General features: G+C 52.0%; 1 protein-coding gene across 2 annotated transcripts in view; it reads right to left on the bottom strand.

Annotated features, from left to right (window-relative positions):
- Positions 1–8,107: 8,107 nt before the first annotated feature.
- The window catches only part of USH1C (USH1 protein network component harmonin), a 48,377-nt gene continuing 36,556 nt past the window's right edge, over positions 8,108–19,928 (bottom strand). Inside the window, exons 20-27 of one of the 2 annotated variants that reach the window (XM_061146662.1) lie at positions 18,983–19,033; positions 16,253–16,294; positions 15,726–15,779; positions 15,288–15,387; positions 12,224–12,330; positions 11,755–11,757; positions 10,822–10,877; positions 8,595–9,806 (exon numbers count right to left, since the gene is read on the bottom strand). In XM_061146662.1, the coding sequence (XP_061002645.1) occupies positions 9,680–9,806; positions 10,822–10,877; positions 11,755–11,757; positions 12,224–12,330; positions 15,288–15,387; positions 15,726–15,779; positions 16,253–16,294; positions 18,983–19,033 (540 nt within the window). In that variant the 3' untranslated portion in view covers positions 8,595–9,679. The other variant, XM_061146651.1, reaches the window with a different exon arrangement.

The following is a 19,928-nucleotide window of genomic DNA, read 5'->3' as shown; positions in this document are numbered from 1 at the left end:
AAGCAGGGTGACAATATACAGCCTTGATGTACTCCTTTTCCTATTTGGAACCAGTCTGTTGTTCCATATCCAGTTCTAACTGTTGCTTCCTGACCTGCATACAAGTTTCTCAAGAGACAGGTCAGATGGTCTGGTATTCCCATCTCTTTAAGAATTTTCCACAGTTTACTGTGATCCACACAGTCAAAAGCTTTGGCATAGTCAATAGAGCAGAAATAGATGTTTTTCTGGAACTCTCTTGCTTTTTCTATAATCCAGCAGATGTTGGCAATTTGATCTCTGCTTCCTTTGCCTTTTCTAAAACCAGCTTGAACATCTGGAAGTTATCGGTTCATGTATTGCTGAAGCCTGGCTTGGAGAATTTTGAGCATTACTTTACTAGCATGTGAGATGAGTGCAATTGTGTGGTAGTTTGAGCATTCTTTGGCATTGCCTTTCTTTGGGATTTGAAAGAAAAGTGACCTTTTCCAGTCCCGTGGCCACTGCTGAGTTTTCCAAATTTGTTGGCATATTGAGTGCAGCACTTTCACAGCATCATCTTTCAGGATTTGAAATAGCTCAACTGGAATTCCATCACCTCCACTAGCTTTGTTCGTAGGCCCACTTGACTTCACATTCCAGGATGTCTGGCTCTAGGTGAGTGATCACATTATTGTGATTATCTGGATCGTGAAGATCTTTTTTGTACAGTTCTGTGTATTCTTGCCACCTCTTCTTAATATCTTCTGCTTCTGTTAGGTGCATACCATTTCTGTCCTTTATCAAGCCCATCCTTGCATAAAATGCAAATATATTTCTCAGGTGTCTATTTTTTTTTTTTTTTAAAGAAGCCCTAGCCTCCTGAGATTTGGAAATATATATGATGTAAAGAAGAAATTTTTGCTTTCACTTTCCCTAGAAGCATTTTGCCCTTCATACACCATGTGAGGGTCTTCCCTGATAGCTCGGCAAGTAAAGAATCTGCCTGCAATTCAAGAGACACAGGAGACATGGCTTGGTTCCTGGGTCGGGAAAACCCCCTGGAGGAGGGCATGTCAACCCACTCCAGTAGTCTTGCCTGGAGAATCCCATGGACTGAGGATCCTGGCGGGCTATAATCCAAAGGGTTACAAAGAGTCAGACATGACTGAGCAACTAAGCGTGTACATGCGCGTGCACACACACACACATGCCATGAGAATTAGATCTATAGCCATTTGTTTAGATAATTGCTCTTACCCAAAAGGATAACAAAACATATCCAGCAATTCCACCTGTGGATAGAGGCCCAAAATTATTGAAAGCAGAGTCTGGAAGAGATATTTGTACACCCATGTTCATAGCAACGTTATTCACAATAGCTAAAGAGTAGAAGCAACCCAAGTGTACACCAGGAACTGAATGGATTTTAAAAATGTGCTATTTCCATACAATGGAACATTATTCAGCCTTAAAATCACATGCTACAACATGGAAGAACCTTGAGGAAATTATGCTAAGAAAAATATGTGTGCTTAGTCGCTCAGTTGTGTCCGACTCTTTGCAACCCCATAGTCTGTAGCCTGCCAAGCTCCTCTTCCATGGGGATTCTCTAGACAAGAATACTGGAGTGGGTTGCAATGCCCTCCTCCAGGGGATCTTCCCAACCCAGGGATTGAACCCAGGTCTCCCACATTGTTGGTGAATTCTTTACCTGAGCCACCAGGGAAGTCGAGAAAAGACAAACACTATATGATTCCACTTATATGAGGTACTTGGAGTAGTCAAATTCATAGAGATAGAAAACAGAATGGTGGTTGCCAGGGCCTAAGGGGGTAGGGGTTATGGAAGAGTTATTTTAAATTTACTGAGTACAGAGTTTCAGTTGGGCAAGATAAAAGAGTTTTAGAAATGGATCGTGGTGATGGGTGCACAATAATGGGAGTGTGCTGAGTATCACTGGACTGTGCGCGTGAAAAGATTAGGACAGTAAATTGTAGGTTATATGTATCGTGTCACAATTTAGATAACAAAGATTCTCTTATCTCATAGCCAGGGCCAGTTCCCGAGGTTAAGCCCCTGAGGTACCAGAAAGACTAGAGCACTAGCTCCCTAGGTGTGTACGTTCAAGAAGCTTAGATTGAGAAGCCTTTCCATCCCTTCTCAAAGAAGAAAAGACTTTTTCAGTTTCCCTTTCAAGAGGGGAAGGAAATGGCTATCTGCCTCCTATATATAAATGGAGAAAACCCAGTTTACCATCCCTGGCCTATGGATTGTCCCATTACTCATGTAGGAGACTTTCCCATCTGGTTTTCATCTCATCACCTCAGGGGTAAGATCGGGGGCAATGGGAGGAGTGGGAAGGAGGGGCTGACTCCCTTATCATTGCCTATAAGATAATTGATAGGAAATCTGCCTCTGATCTAGAATACCTCCTGCACACATTCAAGACACAATTAATGAGGATGAATATTAAACACCCAACCAGTGCATGTGTGTGCATGTGCACACATAAACACACATGCTCAGCTGGTGGCCTGCTGGGGAACAGGTGCAGCTCCCCTAGTAAGGGAAGGTGCAGGAGGACTTTGCGCACAGAACATGTAGACGGGGAGATAGCTCCCCCAGCTGCTGTAGTTGTGGGTGTGGAGCACTGAGGCAGGCTGAGCAACACCTCGACCTCAGAGTCCACCTTGGGGAAGCTGCATCCTGAAATGGGGCCCAAGCTCCTCTTTCTATCCATTGTAGATCAAAATAACAATAACAATGTTAATTTGAGATCCAAAAACTGTTTCTAAGCACTTTACCCCTATTCCTTTTGATTCTCACAATTCAGTGAAGTAGGTACTGTTTTGTTGTTCTTGTGGTTCAGTTGCTGTCAAATCTGACTCTATTGCAACCCTATGGACTGTAGCCTGCCAGGCTCCTCTGTCCATGGGATTTCCCCACAAGAGTATTGGAATATGTTACCTTCTCCAGGAGAGCTTCCTAACTCAGAGATTGAATCTGTGTCTCCTGCATTAGCAGGTGGATTCTTTACCATGGCGCCACCTGGGAGGCCCCAGGTACTGTTTATATAACACTTTTATAGTTGAAGAAATGGAGGTAGAGATTAAGTAACATGCCCAAGGTCAGATTTCAGTTCTCACTTCTCTGGACATTTGGAATCAAGTGTTGGAACCCCTGTATCTCAGCCCGAGAGTTCTGTGGTCATAGCAGATCTTTCACATCCACATTTCTTGTCCCCAAGTGGTGACCAAGCAGCCTGCCCTCGCAGCTGGAGTAGGTGAGAGTTCCACACACCAAGGGAGTTATCCCCTGGCCTCCTGAGCCTCCTCCCAGAGTAGATCAGAACAGAGGAGAAGGGAGACCAGAAGGAAGGGAGCTTTGGAGAATCAAGGTCCTTACGGACACTACCTTGGGACTGCCAGATCTATTCCTTGTTCTCTGTGACAGCACCCCAATTTTCCTCTTGGAACCCAGTCTTCCCCTTTACTCAGTCCAGTTGGGTGCTGGTAGAGTTACGTGGATGGACATGTGACCCACGCCTGGCCAATTAGGGAAAGCCTACTCCCAGGACAAATTTATTGGAACTACCAGGTTAGAGGAGTGCTCTTCCCACTGAGGTAGCACTACCTGGTAGAATATGGTTTGAATACTGGAGGCCATCTTGGCATCACATGGAAGAGTCCATCTGAGAATGAAGCCAACCAGAGGAGGGTAGAGCCAAGAGATGGTGTGATGGATAATTTTATGTCAACTTGGCTGAATGCTGCTATGAAGGTATTGTCTTTAGATGAAATTAGCCTTTAAATTAGTAGACTTAGAGTAAAGAAGATTATCCTCCATGATGTGGGTGGGTCTCATTCAATCAGTTGAAATCCATAATAAAGAAACCCTACTTTAGGACATTAGGGTACAGATTGCCTTCATACACAAGCTGTAACATCAGTTCTTTGCTAGGTCTCCAGCTTGCTGGCCTGCCCTGCAAATTTTGGACTTACCAAGCCCCATGATCATTTGAATCAATTCCTTAAAAATCTCTCTCCCTTCCTTCACACTCACAGATGGTCAGAACAGATCATTGTTTTAACACTTGGATCCAACCAGATCTGACATCAAATACTCCTGGATTTTTCACTAAAGTAGTCGTCCTGAATTGAGTTTCTGTCACTTATCTCCTAAAGGGTCCATCTCAGGAGGGATCAGGAGCTCACACTGACTGAGTTCTGTGCCAGGCCCATCGCTCCCCTTTCACAGTCCCCTGGGCCTTGAAGGATGCAGAGAGATTCTCACGGGCGTGAAGTGGACAGGGTAGAGTGAACATGTGCAAAGACACAGCGAATTCATAGAGCACGGCATGCCCAGGAAATCCATATGTGGCGGATGTGGAAAAAGTGATGGGCAAGAGATTGGGTTGGAGACGTTGTCAGGGGCTACGTGACGCAGGATTTGAATACCAGGCTGAGGAGTTTGGACTTTGTCCCAAGGACAGCGAGGGAGCCACTGAAGAGCGTTAAGCAGAGCAGTTAAATGAACTGACTCAGGCTTTGATTGGTTCACTGAGCAATGTGAAGCACACGGGATGCAGAGATAACAGAAGCAGAGAGAAATCATTTTATGGCTGGTGCTTTTCCTGGTGCTCTTGAAATTATATCCTAGACATCACTTCCCTCTCATCTACTGGAAGCAGTAAAGCACAGTGGTTAATGATGTGGCCTGCTGGAGCCACCCTGCCTGGCTCCCCATCCTGGCTCTTCCACTTACTGTCTATTTAACCTCAGGAGGGTCACTTAAGTCTTCATGCCTATTTCTTTAGTGAAAATAACACCTTTGTCCACCTCTTACTAAAGTCTTGTAATGATTACATGTCATCACATACTTAGGGCTCAGCACAGTATTTGACACGTGGTAAGGTGGCACAGTGGTAAGAGCCTGCCTGCCAAGGCAGGAGATGCAAGAGACATGGGTTTGATCTCTGGGTCAGGAAGATCTCTTAGAATAGGAAATGGCAACCTGCTCCAGTATTCTTGCCTGGAGAATACCATGAACAGAGGAGACTGGCAGGCTACAATCCATGGGATTGCAAAGAGTAGGACACCACTGAGTCTCACACACACACACACACCTCGTAGTTAGTAGCAATCTTACTCCTACCAAGGCCAGCAGGCAGCCTCCTAGGCTGCAAATCCCAGGCCCCAGGGCACCAGCAGTGGCAGGCCCCTGCCCTCTGTCCTCTCCCTGTGCCAGCCCCACCTGCCTTCCCTGGAGACCTGGTCTGCCTCTCTAGTTCTCACAGAGGCACGGCCAGCCCAGGCCTCGGAGAGCTGGGAAGGGTCACTGCAGGGACAGGAGGAGAAAAGGGCTTTTCGTTCTAGAAACAGATTCTCCTCTAAGTCTTGATCTTGGGAATTAGGCCGGAATCGGGTAAAAACCAGTTTCCCAGCCCTGCACAAGCCCAAAGGGGGTGTCCTGGGAACAGAGACTGTCAACTCAGCCCTTTCACTCCATCTTCCAGATGCAGAGGTGAGAGGCTCAAAGCCGGCTCCACCCCAGGGACTGGCTGTGGGAAGAAACTTCAATGACATGGGACACAATGCTAAAAGTTCAGAGTCAAAGGGCAGCCTTGAATTCCCAGCCATTTCGTCCCGTCTCCTCACTGTGCAGTGCGGTGGGAATGGCAGGTCTACCTCCACCTTAGGGGGACTCTGGACAAGACACTGCCTAATTTTGGCCCTAATTTTCTTGAATACCCACTAACAGAGGTTGGATTCAAAGGCAGTAAATAGTGTTCTACTTAGGGGCCAGACGTTTGATTAGTTTTAACAGTTGCCTGGTTGACTGATTAGAAAAAGTGCTAGGATTGAAGGAAGTGATGTCTGCCCTGCATGTGGGAGGCAGTGGGTGGTGTGTGGGCAGTCTTTGGCCTGGATTGGTTTTTCGTCCTGAGTACTCAGTCTTGGCTCTGAAGTGGATTCCCATGTCTGGCCCAGTCTCCTGGGTGAACTCTGAGCCTCAGTGGTGCCCCTCATGTGCCCCCCCCCTGCCCCCCACCCACCAGAAGGCCAAATACTGCTTTAGGCCTCCCTTCTATACATATTCTCTGAAGCTGTCCAGTCTTTAAGTGGTTGATGCCAATGTCTGCTGGATACTTTGAGCTCAACCTGGAATAGCTTTGCAATACACAAGAACTGATTTCCTTGAATCATGAGAGTCAGGCATCATAGAAAAGGAAGCTGAAGCCCAGGACTTACGTTCCCCCACTGTCTGCAGCCTCCCTTTATTTTATCCTCTCTTCTGGCCCAGTCCAATAGCACACTCTCCTGGCTCTTCTTTCACTAACCAGGGGCTCAAAGCCCTCTTTGTCTCACTCATCCAGTCTTGATAAGCACTGATAAACTCATTGACCCTGAGGTGCCAATAACTAAGAATAGCTGGAGATGAATTTCAAAGGGTGAGATTCCAGGCATGAAGGAGCTGAAGACCTCAGCAGCAGCAATTGTAGGTCATACGAGGAAGTAACCATCCTTGAAGAACAGAACATTCATTGCTCTTCAACTGTGGGAAGAACTGTCCTGCTAACAGCCTAAAAACTGAGACATACCAATGAGGGTTGCCCTGCCCCCTACGGAGAAAGGTATGGGCTCCCAAGACAGAGCGCCTGGGTTTTGAATGCCAGCTCCATAACTTTTTGACTGTGGGACTTGGTGAAAGTCACTTCACCTCTTTCTACCTCAATCTTCTCTTAATAAGATGGGGTTGATGATGGCAGTCCCTACCTGGTGGAGTTGTTGAGGGGAGTAGGTGAGCTTACCATAGAAAGGCCAGTACCTGGCAGACAGCTGAAGCTAAGTGCTGCCTGTTAACATGGGGCTCCTTGGTGGGGTGAGGGGGTGCTGCAGCATCTTGGTTGTTGCACTTTGAGGTGGCAGACACCAGGGTCCAGCTCAGGGATGGCACATAGGAGGTGTCAGCACATAGGAGGTGTCCCTCAAAGGAGGGAGCCCTTCCTACGGCCTTCACTTTGGAATTATTGCCTGAGCCAGGTTAGGAGCCAGATAAGAAAACATAGAATTCCTCAGCACGGTTGCTATCTCTGGGAGCCAGCTGTTAGGAGGTCATTGTGGCTTTGTCTCTAATGCGATCGGAAAATCCAACAGTTTCTCCCTCTCTCCTTCTTTCTCTCTCTGCTTCTCCCATTAATCATGACTTGCTGCCCACAAGTCTGCCCTTGCCTCAGCCGTCTTGTTGGGTGGTATGTGACTCTGCCCCCAGCTGCAGCTGACTGGACAGCTTCCCCCAAGACCACACATTCAGGTGAGTTGGCCCAGTCAGATTCTGCCTCTGGAATTGAGAATTGGGAAATGATGGTGGAGCTACAGCTGAAAGGTCATCTAGAATTAGGTAGAAGATGGTGATGGCTGTGTTCAAGGTGAGCTCCGAGGATGCAGAAGAAGCTGGTGGCAGAGACAGGAAGCCTAGTCAGAGAGAGCTGATCCTCAGAGGCACCTTAAATCAGAAACACCTTCCACTTCTCAGAAGGCCTGGGGACCCTCGGCTCCTCGTCTTGGAGCCCCATGATATGCCGACCACTCTTTTCCTTGGAGCCAGCCTGGGAGCTCATCCCTGGACGCTGAACCAGGAGGGCTTCCACTCACCCCCTGCCAGCCCCTGCAAGCTATGCCCTTCTGCCTCACGTCCTTGTCGCCTCCCATGAGGTTTTGCCAGATGTAATTTCATGGATGGAGTGGACCCCCTGAAGCTGCCTTGCTCACATTCTGTCTTGGTGACTTGAAGAGAAATAGCTGTGACCATGCTGTCTGTGAGAGAAACTGGGATACCTCACACCTTGAGGTGACCCTCTGGAGCTGCAGGCTTCAGCTACACTTTCTGGAATTGAGCAAAGTCCCTGCCACACAAGCTTCATTTCCTGCCATCCTTCTGCTGAGAAGACACTGAAGAGCCCAGCCTGTCTCCAGCTTCCCCAGTCCCCTGCTCCAAGTCAGCTCCTAGCCCTAGATCACATCCTTCAAGTCAGTCCCAGATCCCGGCACCCGGATCTGTTTCTCATTCTTGAATAGGAAGCAAAACTACATGAATTTTAATTTGACAGCCTTGAACCTGCTGTCCAAAGCCACACTCACTCCTATAAGCTGGAAAAGAAGTCTGCTTATTTTATTAATGAGTTCAGAGTAAGGTTGTGGCATCAATCTCGGCAGCAAGGAGATCAGGAGAGAGAGGAGAGGGATAGGGGTGTCGGGGGGAGGGGGAAGAGAGAGAGAGAGATCCAAGAGTCAGGTCCTAACAGAGTTCAAGGAAGGAGTCTCCCAGATTCACTGGGCCAGAGGGATGACAGAACAGTCTGGATCACAGGGCCTCTTCAGAATGGCTGGCTGCTCCCTCCCTCCCTGTTGGCCTTGAGAAGGTGGCCCGAGGTGCTCCTTACGCAGCCCTGCTTCAGGGTCAGAGGAAGTTTGCCATCCCTGGGGGGCGGCCGCGGGTTTCCAGGGAGCCTGCAGGCGGCTGTGTCTCAGATGGTTCCAGGCATGATGATCAGGAGGGTGGAGCCACAGTTCACTGGCTTCTAGGGCTGAATTTGTTTTCTCCTCTGAACTTCAGAAGAAGGTCCTGCGGGGAAGAGGAACAATCCAGGCGGGTGCAGGCCTGCGGGCGGGCACTCAGCCGAGGGCAAGGCCAAGGGCAGGGAGCATACACTGCGCCCCCTGAGGCACCTATCCCTGCCGGCTTCCGAACGCCCCTCTTGGTGCAGGCCCCAAGCAGCCACACTCCAGCCATAGCCATGGCACACAGGAGCCAGGGAGGGAGCAGAAGGGACACCGGGGATGAGGTAAGAGGGGACCGGAAGGCAAAGGGGCTGAGGTCCCTCGAAAAGAGCAGAAGGCATGTGACAGAAAACAGACAGCCTCTGAGGCCACCCCGCAAGCCACAGCCACAGCTGAGGTCAACTGACTTGGGAGCATGAGGCCCTAACGTTTTGAGAAACTTGTAACAGAAGAGTCAGCACGTCCAGGCTTTGGTCTGCCCCAGAAGCTGCCAGCTGTGGGCTTTAGGCCACACCAGACACCAGGTTCACGGCCACCTAGCAGCTCTGTCCATGGGCACCGCCCTGACACAGGGCAGGAAATACATCCCAAAGCTGGGCTCCACAGCGTCCCACAGATACAGTCCAGAGTCAAGGGGAAGGGAAGGCGCCGAGGACAGTCTGGTCTGAGCCGGGCTCAGGCCACAACAGGTCACAATAGCACATGGACCAGTCAGATAGGCCAGCCCTGGTTCTTTGGACCAGCTTCAGTTGCTTCTAAACTGCCCTGGCTGTACCCCAGCACAGTGCCCTGGTGGAGCTCCCAGAGGGTGGGCTCACAGGAAGGGGAAATCCAGGCTGTGCTTCCTTTGGGTTCTCTCAGCCCATCACGCCTGGTTTGAGGCGCTGCCTGTGCCCAGCAGAGAATGGTGCTCACGGGGGTGTGGTGGGGACCCAGGGCAGATCCCCAGGGCTGCGGTGCGTGAGGACACCCAGGTCTCAAGCATGCTACAAACTGGGCTCTGCTCGGCTTCCCTGAGCAGGAGGGCCTCTGAGTCCCACAGAATTCCAGCGTCATCACCAGCAGGCCCAGGTGGCACCTCAGGGATGGCACATCCCCTAGACACCAGTCCAAAGAACCTGCTGGCAGCAGACGGCCACGACATGCAGCCTGCCTGCCTATTCACCGTGGGGGCTGCCAGGCTCCAGTTGCAGGAGGAACCCGTGTCTAAGCACAGGAGCATGGTCTTCAAGGAGCTTTCGGACCGGTTGGGGGCTTTCGGCTGCAGAGGAGGGAAGAGAGGGGCTACATACGCAGAGCGGAGCAGGAAACACAAAACAGGGCTTGGTTATTCCAGGCAGAGCTCCTCCGGACCTCTCCCTTCACTGGGCTCCTGCTTTGGGTCCTGCCTGGACCCTGGGTTCCAGAATTAGTTGCTACAAGACCTTGATTTCTCTAAAACATACAGGACTCAGCCTCTGCTGGGAGGGGGAGCGAGCAAGCACAGCTGTGACAGGCAAGCACAGAGGTGGGGGAGGTGATGCGATGAAGTGAGGATGAAGGCCAGTGACAGAGGCACACAACAGAGATGGAGAGAGAGACAGAGGCAGAGACAGAAAGACAGACGCTGAGAGAAAATGGATGTAAAAGGGTGGCAAAGATGGAGAATCGGACTCAGAGCCAGAGTGGAGAGAGGGGAGAAGGGGGAGAGGGATGAAGGGAAGACGGATGCAGGGGAGAGGAGTGGCTGGGAGAGAGATGGACAGGAAGGATGGGGGAGTGGGAGGGAGGGGGAGGAAAGACAGAATGAGACAGAGATATGTACACAGAGACTGGAATGAGACACACACACAGAAAGACAGACCCTGGACCAAGGAAAACCTGCAGGGTGGGGCCAAAGCCTACAGTCCTGGCTACATGAGGCAAAGTAGCTAAGGATCAGGAAGCCCCGCCAGAGAACAAAAGACACAGAAGTCTTTAAACTAGCTGGTGATGGGGCCAGAGATGAAGGGCTGCCTGGAGAATCAGAAATCTGAGGCTTTGTCTCTACTTAGATGTTTACTTGGCCTGTTTTCCACATGGAAAGAAGAATTTGGACAAGATGGACTTGGAGACAGCTCCGGCAATACTTGAGGACTGTGACTTTGTTCTAGGCTTGCTCTAGACAGGGAGCTTTCTAGGATCAGTTACTACTAGATGTTGTGTGCTTGGGCTGTTCCTTCAAGCTGGAAGAGGGCTGGGGCTGGGGTGAGAGAAAGTGGCCAAGATTCTGGAGGAGGAGGAAGACGACAGAGTGGGCCAGGCACCCGCACACACTTACAGCTCATCGTCATACTCCTTGGGGGGACAGACGGCGACGACAAGGTCAATCCAGTCCTGTGGGGGGAAGCTGTGTGACTCAGGCATGCTCGGTAGTCGTGGCGTGTCTGCCCCTGCCACTCCGTTCCCAGGACCAGCCAGCTGGGGTCTTCTTCCCATGGGAAGGTGGGCCCAGGTGGGGCTGGAGGTCCCCCTGGTTGGGGAGGACTCTCACAGTGCAATCCTTCGGTCTGGGGAAGCTTCCAGTCTCTGAGGTTTCAGAACCACAGAGACCAGAGTTGCCAGGTCCCTGAATGACACCAGATTCCCAAATGGTGATCAGTGGACCACAGTCAGGCAAAAACTTCAGAATCACTCAGGAAATTTTTTCAAATTCTAGATTCATGGACTTGGTCCCTAGAAATCTGAGGTTAGGTCCTGGGAAACAGCATTTTCAACAAACTCCTTAGGTCATCCTGATGCACAGCCAGTTAGGGAACTTCAGGCTCTTTCTGCTCCTAACATTTAAATTCCCTCAATGGCATCACCGCCATCCTTAGCTTGTTCCTCATTGTCCATTCTTGGCTTGGGTATATCCAACACAAATTTTGTGGAATATCATTAGGCCCCTCTACCATGCAATCGTTCCTGATATTGAACTGAAATCTCTCCCCAGGACCTCCCTCCATCCAATCCAGTTCTGCCCTCAAAATCACAGAAAACACTCTGTTCCTTCTACCCTAATGCAGCACTTCAGATAATCAAAGACATTCATCATGTTACCCGTAAGTCTTCTCTTCTCCACATCCCTTCATGTGGGTCCCAGGCCCATCTGGTCAGCATCCTCGGCACTGAACTTAATATCTCAGGCTCGGCTGCCTGCATACAGTTGCACAGGTTGTGCATTGCACAACATGAGCGGGCACCATTCACATGGTAGTCTGTAGGAGAGCACTCCCTCTGATTGTGCAGTGCACAGCCTAGGAGACCTTACATGGCAGTCCTGACCCAGGTGGGTATCTAATGAGCCAGAGCAGACTACCACCAGCCCCTCCTCCATTCTGGGCCCTCTACTTCTGTTAATGCTTTCTAGTAGCCCCAAGCACTCTTTTGATTCCTGTTTGGCATGAACTTAGTGAAGACTTTCAAGTCTTTTTCTTGGGTGGGTTGCCACATCTGGTCTTGTGAAGTCTATTTATGCCACTTGGTTTTTGTGCTCAAGGTCAGAAACTGACTTTCTGAATTCTGTTTTGTCAGATTAAGACCACTGGCCAGATAGGATATGTGGGTGTCACCCAAGAGTTACCTGGACCTTGGATATCTACCCTGGGATGGGGCACCCTGACTGTAAGGTCTGGCTGAAGAGGCCAGGGTTTGAGGCAGGCAGACCAGGGAGGGAGAAGGGAGGGAATTTTTGTTCTTACCCCTTGATTCCAGGCCTTCTGCAAGGCGGCCTCAGCCTCAGCCAAGGTGTAGTCTGTCACGATCTTGCCATTGATGGCCATGATCTCATCCCCTTTCACAATGCCACCTGCAGGAAAGGAAGGCTGACATACAACTGGGCTGTACATGGAAAACAGGGCGTCACTGTAGGGCCGCAGAAGGGGCCTGACTCTTGGGTTCAGGAGAGAGCACGAGGGGAAACAAGTGACTAGGTTAACTCAAGGGCAGCACTTCCTTCCCACCCCTTCACATGCCCTCCCCCCAGCTCAGCAGAATCGGGACACCAGTGATGAACTACTGCCAACCCAGCTTTGTCCCTGTGACTGCAGAGGAAGGCTGACCTGCATTTCCGGTGAGGTTAACCAGAAACACAAGCTACTTCTGTGAGCCCTCCCTCTGTGCATCAGCCGTTCTGGTTGGTTTTAGGTCCCTGAGCCTGAGCTCTTTCCTGCCTCAGAGCCTTCACATGATGTTTCACCTGGAGCACTTTGCCCTCACTCTTTCCTCATTTGTTCCAAGTCTGAGATAAAACTCTTGAGAGGTCTTCTCTGACTCACTCCCCACACTCAATCTCAAGTGGATCTTTCCTATTATTCTCTCATAACATAGTATTCTCCTGGTCTTTTCCTGTACAGCATTTTCACGATTTGTAATCATACATCTCTTTGTTGACTGGTGATCCCTCCTTTCAGACTGTCAGCTCCATAAGGGCAGGGACTGTATTTTTGACTCACCACTACATATCCAGTGCTTAATGAAATACCTAATACAACATAGGAATTCAACAGATAGTTCTTGAATGAATGAGTGTGATTGAAGATGTTCCTGGATAAGCAGACCTATGATCTGATAAGTTGGAGAAAAGCTGAAGTTACAAACTAAACAGAAGCACTCGCTGCAGGACTTGTCAGAGCCTTGAACATACTAATAGAGTATGTTTGAGTATACTAACATGCACTGTTCCTCTCCAAGAAGTTGATTGTGCGTGGTTTCCCCACACACCTTCAACGTCAGAACCTCTCCTTATTTTTCTGAGGACTTCCTCCCAGTCCTGGTGTCCACAGAACATTCTGTTATGTTGACACAGTTTACCCAGGAGCCTCGTGGGCACGAAGGCCTACCAGCCTGTGGTGTGTGCTACTGAAGATGGCGGCTGTGGTGGCTTAAAACACACACGCTCCTGGGGGAACTATCACCAGCTGCTTTACGTCCAAGCAGTGTGGGACCAAACTGTAGGCAGCAGCTTCTTCTGGGCAGTGGGCCCGGGGAGAGGCAGCTCTCACATTTTCATTTTGTACAAACCCAAGATGGAGCCTCAGGGCCAAGAAGACAGCGCTCGGGCTGGGGCTTCGTAAGGAGGGGAGGGCCCAGGAAGTCACCCGGCCATCCTGGTGCTCTTTCCCTGATAGATACGGCAGACAGGTGGGGCCGAGCATCGGCCCTTCCCTCAGCTGGTGCAGGAAAGGAAGGCAGAGGAGGAGCCAGGTGGGCAGAGGCGGGCCATGGCAGCTGCCTGGTTGGCCAGGAACCCCTCCTATAGCAGAAATGGAGACTCAGAGTGTGGCTGTGAGGGACGAGGTCATGAAGGCCATGGGAGGCCGAGCTGGGCTCACCAAGGTAACTCACAGAAGCCTGGCTGCCACCATGGTCAGGTCACCTTGCCGTCACTCCGTCTCCTTCCTCAGGCCTGCACCACCCTCTGTTCTCACCTCAGCTTGTGGGAGAGACTCCAGCCTAGCACTGTCGAGGAGGGATCTGACCCCGGGATTCCCTGCAAGGGTGTGTGGTGTGTTCATCGCTCAGTCATGTCCGACTCTTTGCGACTCCGTGGACTGTAGCTCACCGGGCTCCTCTGTCCATGGATTTCCCAGGCAAGAATACTGGAGTAGGTTGCCATGCCCTCCTCCAGAGGATCTTCTCTACCCAGGGATCAAACCTGTGTCTCCTGCATTGCAGGCAAATTCTTTACCATCTGAGCCACCAGGGAAGCCCTCTTTGGCCTGCTAAGGGACTCCTCCTTCAAGGGCATCTATCCCTCCACAAGGAGTCAGGAGTACAGTAAGGCTGCCTAAACTGGAAGAAGAATTCATTAGTGGTGGCGTTTTGGACACGGACATGTGAATGGGTTGATCATTTGAAGCACGAGTCTGTGCTGGGTCCACAGAGGCTTCACTCATTAGCAGGGGCTGTTTTTTGTTGGTAAGGGGATCAAGGCAAAGCAAGAAGATCTGCTGCAGAAGGTCCCAAGCAGGGGTGGCACTTCTGCTGGCCAGTAAAACAAAGGACCAAACTGTTGTGTCCAAGTGCTGCCTCCACTGCTACTGGCTGAGGGCCCTGAACCCTCTCCGTGCCTCAGTTTCCTGAGATGTGAAATGAGAGTGATAACCATATCTACTCTCAGGGTTGTATACGGATTAAATAGGTTAATGCACATGAAATACTTAGACACAGGCTATATGCAGGTATAGAATAACATCTGGCGCAAGGTTAGCTCTGGACAGATGTTGGCTGTTATCATTGTTAAAAGCACAGGTAAAGTTTCAGTGGTTTCTCTCTTGCCTTTATTTGTGCAGTCCTCTCTGCCTGGAAAGCTCCTTCTCCGCTTCTCAAGGCAAGCATTGACTTACGTTTAAAGGCTCAGCTCAGGTATCACCGTCGCAGGGAGCCCTCCAGGCTGCCCCCTTTCCCTCAGTGGGTCAGGCCCTCAGGTGTCCCATAGCTTCCCTCCACCCTCTCAGTCCTCGGCCAGCCCATAGCACACCACACTGTTACAGTCAGCATTTGGTGATTCTGAGGATGTATCCACCCCTAGACAGGGAGCCCCTGGAGGGCAGAGTGGTGTCTGAGTAGCTCTGTGCCCGCAGATCCCGACACCATCATGTGCCTGCGGGGAACGTGTGGGGCTGGTGGACGGGTCCAGCGGGGACAGCATTCCTGAGAGCTGTCAGCCCGCTCCCAGCAGGCTGCTTGCTGTTTGCTTTCCTGGAGGAGCTGGTATAACCATCACACCATCCCCAAACCTGAGCATGGCTGGTCCCCACTCACCATGCCGCTCAGCAGCTCCGCCCTCGTAAACGGCGGAGACAACCACCTTCCCAATCGGTGAGTCCACACCGCCTTCCAGGGCCAGGTCTAAAGCTCCCTCCTGATGAGAGGGAAACAGGCTTTTGGAGCCAAGCAGACAACAGACTGCGGGCACCTGGGCACCCAGGACCCTCTTGTCCGGGCCACAGAGAGGGCAGGAGAAGCCATGGGGGCAATGACGGGCAGTGCCATCAGCAAGAAAATGGGACGTGGGCACCAAGTGGGGCCTGGGCATGTGGTCCCGCCAGAGGAAGGGGTGTCCCCAGGGGGGTGGAAGAGAGTGGGGATCTGAGAGGTCACCCAGGAGTCACTTTGAGAGTAGGAGAAACAAGGGACCAAGACGGGAGGGGGCAGGGACAGAGAAGCATGGTCCCCGCCCAATCTCCATGTGCCCCGTACCTTCTTAATGCGCAGGAGCCGGACGTCCTTCCCCATGATCTGCTCCGGGGTGAACTAGAGGAAGAAGACAGGGGTGAAGGATGCAGGTGGGGGCAGGGGTGGAAGGGAAAGCCAGGCATCTGTGGGACTTCGGGCCCTGGAGAAGGGATGGACAAGGGGACCCTGCCCACCCCATTCCCATCAGTCATCAATTGGGGGCCCCATGGACGCCCACACACAGAGATGGTTTGTCCCTGGGATTATTGCGAGGACTGGGTGATAGCAGGCCTGGTATCACCAGCACAGTGCCTGGTACGTAGTTAGTGCTCAGCAAGTGTAACTATTGTTATAAAGCACATGCACACAGTTCACAGCGGAATGCTGTTGGAGAGAAGCCTTCACAGGCAAGAGCCTCCTTGGGGCTCTTCACAGCCCCTAACTCATCCCCAGGACCCTCAGAGCCCAGAAGGCATCACCACCAAATAGACCATAACCCCCGGCTCCCTGCTCCTGGGCTTACTCCCCAGGGGAGGAGAGTCATTTCTCACCATGGAGTAGGGGTCGAAGCCTTCCTCGTATTTCCGGAAATCCTGGAAGCAAAGAGAGAGTGTTAGGGCTTCGGGCTCCTCCAAGGGCACTGCAAGAAACAAGCCTAGGGTGAAGGAAGACAGGGAATGGCTGGGAGGTAGGGAGAGAGTGGCGGGGTGAGGAGGCAGCTGTGGCCAGCATAGGGGATGGTCACCCCAACAGCCAGAGCATCTATGTCTGGGAGAAGCAGGAAGCTTGGGAAGCATTTGAAGGACCCCAGCCCTGTTCCAGAGAGGTGGGCATCTGTGACTGGCAGGGGCACCTGCTGATGTCGAGGGCAGCCTTCCTGAAGGTCTCCTTACCCACAGCTTTAGGTCTTTCAGGCCCTTTCTCAGTCCCTCCAAGCCCACCTGAAGCCAGGTCCAGGTTCTGGGGGTGAAGCCCAGCTTTTCTCCACCCACTGCTCTGACCCCCAAAGAAGGACGGGACAGCTCAGGGGCCTTCCTGTGGAAACCAGCTACAGCATGATGGGAGTGGGGAAGGGACGTCAAGCGCCCAGAGGAAAAGGGGGTGTCTGTGCTTGCCCAGTGCCCGGTACCATTCTTCATGTCATGCTTATGTAGAAGGCAAGGCTCCCCCAGAACTCTAGCCAAGGGAGGAGGCAGGGGACCCTCAGTTCAGAGGACCTGGCTTAGTGGGGGCTGTGGGGGCAACCGCCCCAAGAAGTAGAAACAAAGTCATGAGAAGGGAGAAGGGAGGGCAGAGTCAGAAAGCATAGTCTTTCCAGGAGTCACGCGCAGAGAGCGGGAGCCCGGGGTCCACAGACTGAGGGGCTGGGCACCCCAAGCCTGGGGGCAGCAAAGCCTCAGTCAGTCCCCGTGGCAAGGTGGGTGCAAAGGAGAAGCCCTGTGACAGACGCCCATACACACTTTGTTGAGTGGGGCCACCCCTCAGCACACAGTCACCTGGGCCATACCGTGTCCCCTGGGGCCTGTGGTTGGCATCATGGGCGGCCACAGCCCCCTCTATGCCCAGCATGGAACAACCAATCTCAGGGCACAAGACAGGGGCCAGAGAGCACCAGACATCCCTGGGCATCTGCTTCCCCTGCCTCCTCATGAGCCTCCATCACTCAGGCTCACCCCAAATAGCCTGGGGTCTCCAGCCCGGCCCAGCTCTGAAGCCGCTCCCAGGCTGGCGTGTGGGTGTCAGGGCAGCAGACAGAGGAAGGGGTGCAGCAAATCCATGGGCAAGGAGGGTAATGGCAGGACGTGGAGTCAATTCTCTTCTACCAAGAGGTCTCTGCCTCCATGGCTGTTTCTTCTGGAAAACTGGCCATGGGTCTCCCTCTTTCCTTCCCTCTGAGAATCTGCTCTCAGTCACAGGCCAGATGGCAAGGACTTGTGCCTTGTGTGAATTCAGATGAGAGCTCTATAAGCCACTAGCGCCGGTCAGTCCTTGAAGAGGGAGTTAGCCCTTCATCCAATAGTTGGAGACCCTGGGACCCAGAGAGGTGATATTCACGACCAAGAGGGTGGTAGAGGATTTAGGAGCCTGACTATGGAGCTCGACCTCCTAGGTCAAATTCAAATATGAGGTCTGACACTGGCTGTGCCACCAAGGGCATGATTCCCAGTCTTTCTGCACCTACAAAATGGGGATGATATAAGCGCTTACTTCCTAGGTTCTGGTAAAGATTAAAAGAGTTAAAATACATAAAGCATTTACAAACAGTGCTTGGCACAACACACCTTGGGTACCTGTCACGGCCCAGTGGGTACCTGTCAGTGCCCGGCCTCCTTAGAAGGCCCCCCCTGTCTCACTGTACAGTTGATACCTCCCGTTTCCTCCCTGCCCGCAGTCTGTTTCAGCCTGTAGTCAGATGTTAGGCTATTGGTGAGCATGTCGGTGGGCTTCCCGAGTGGCTCAGTGGTAAAGAATTTGCCTGTCAATGCAGGAGACCCAGAAGACATGGGTTCAACCCTTCGGTCGGGAAGATCCCCTGGAGGAGGGAATGGCAACCCACTTCAATATTCTCACCTGGAGAATCCCATGGACAGAGCCTGGCAGGTTACTACAGTCCATGGGGTGGCAAAGAGTTGGACATGACTGAGCATGCACACACGAGGATGTTGGCTGCAAGATCTCCAACTTGGGCTCTTTCATCGGCAATGAGACAGCCAAACAAATGGCTGGCTCTGAGGATGTAAGCCCCAGGAGGTGGGAGAATAAATGGTTGCCTGCCTGAACCCACTCAGGGACCAGCAAGGTCTTCTGCGGGCCCCGTGCACGGGAGTGCCCCCTGCAGATAGAGGTCCTTGGTCCCCACTTTGTGCCTGATGTTGGTTTGGGGCCAAGTGGTGTTTGTTGAAGCTGTGATCTGCCTTTAGAAGGAAAGGAGGGGCAGGGTCAGGGAAACGCCTCCGGCAGCCCTTTATCTCTATGGCTGGAGCAAGCAGACATCTTGGCTTCTGCGACACTCTGAGCCTTCCCTCTTCCTGCTCCTCTATGAACCAACGGCAGCAAAAGAGGCGAGTCCCCAGGGACCTGCAGCTTGCTCAGCTTGGGCGTGGGGTCTCAGCACCCCAGGGCCCACCTTATATGAGAACCCCCCCAGCCCCGAGCCACAGGCTGCCAGCAGATGGTGCCTGGGGCCGCCTCGGAGCTGACAGGCACCCCCAGAGAGGTCACAGTGGGAGGGACAGAAGGAGGTGCAAAGGACCACAGACACACGACGGGGATCCTTTTACTTGTCGGAACGCTGTCTGATAAACCACCATCCTCTTCAACATCTCCTGTGGCTGCCAGGAAAAAAAACACAAAAACTATGCTAGACTCTACCAATAGGTCTCGTCTGCCCCCTGGTGCCAGGCCTTGGGCCTGCCAGCCTGGGGCTGCCTGGCCAACATCCCTCCCCAGACAGACGCAGCCTGATTTATGGTGGAGGGGGCCCTCAACACTCCCAGACACAGCAGCTCCCAGTCCCAGGCGAGCAGACACCACCCCTTGTCATCAGCCTGAAACGCAATGCGGAGGTATCCACGGGCTGTCATGGAAGAGTGAACTTTCACTCTTTGGGGAGCTGAGGGGACAGCTAAAACTAAAAATAAGTATCAAAGCGGCTCCACCCTGACATTTGGATAGGCTTTCCTTGAGAGGGGAATATAAACTCTAGCACGGCTCTTCCCACCGTGGGTGGGAGGCCTGTCAGTGGCCGGCACCCCTGGAGGGGGTGCACCTGAGTTCAAACTGGCTCAGTCATAGGTGATGGGGGGTGGGTAGACTGTCCCCCTCCACCCCAGGCCCACGCCCCACACTCCAACCCCAGCGAGGAGTGAGACGTGAAATGGAGAGGAGAAATGGGCCAGCTTTGCTCACTGCCCCATCTGAGGGTGACCCACCACAGGCCTTAGGGGCTCAGGCCAGAGCAACTGGAATCACTGTTGGTTTTGGGAAAATGGCAAGGAGATAAGAACTTGGGCTTTGGAGTCTGAAAGACTGGAGTAAATAGTCGGACTTGGCTCTGCTTTGGATAACCTACTTAACCTCTCTAAGCCTCAGTTTCTTCAAGTGTTGAACAGCGGTAGCAAAGGAACCATCTCACTGGATTATTGTGAGGATTAAATGGGGCCTTACAGAGCCTGGAACTTCCCTGGTGGCTCAGATGGTAAGGCGTCTGTTTACAATGGGGGAGAC

Source organism: Dama dama, chromosome 1 (genome assembly GCF_033118175.1).
Source record: "Dama dama isolate Ldn47 chromosome 1, ASM3311817v1, whole genome shotgun sequence".
Lineage (NCBI taxonomy): Eukaryota > Metazoa > Chordata > Mammalia > Artiodactyla > Cervidae > Dama > Dama dama.
The sequence above is the reverse complement of the archived record's forward strand: the minus strand, read 5'-3'. Positions and strand labels throughout refer to the sequence as shown.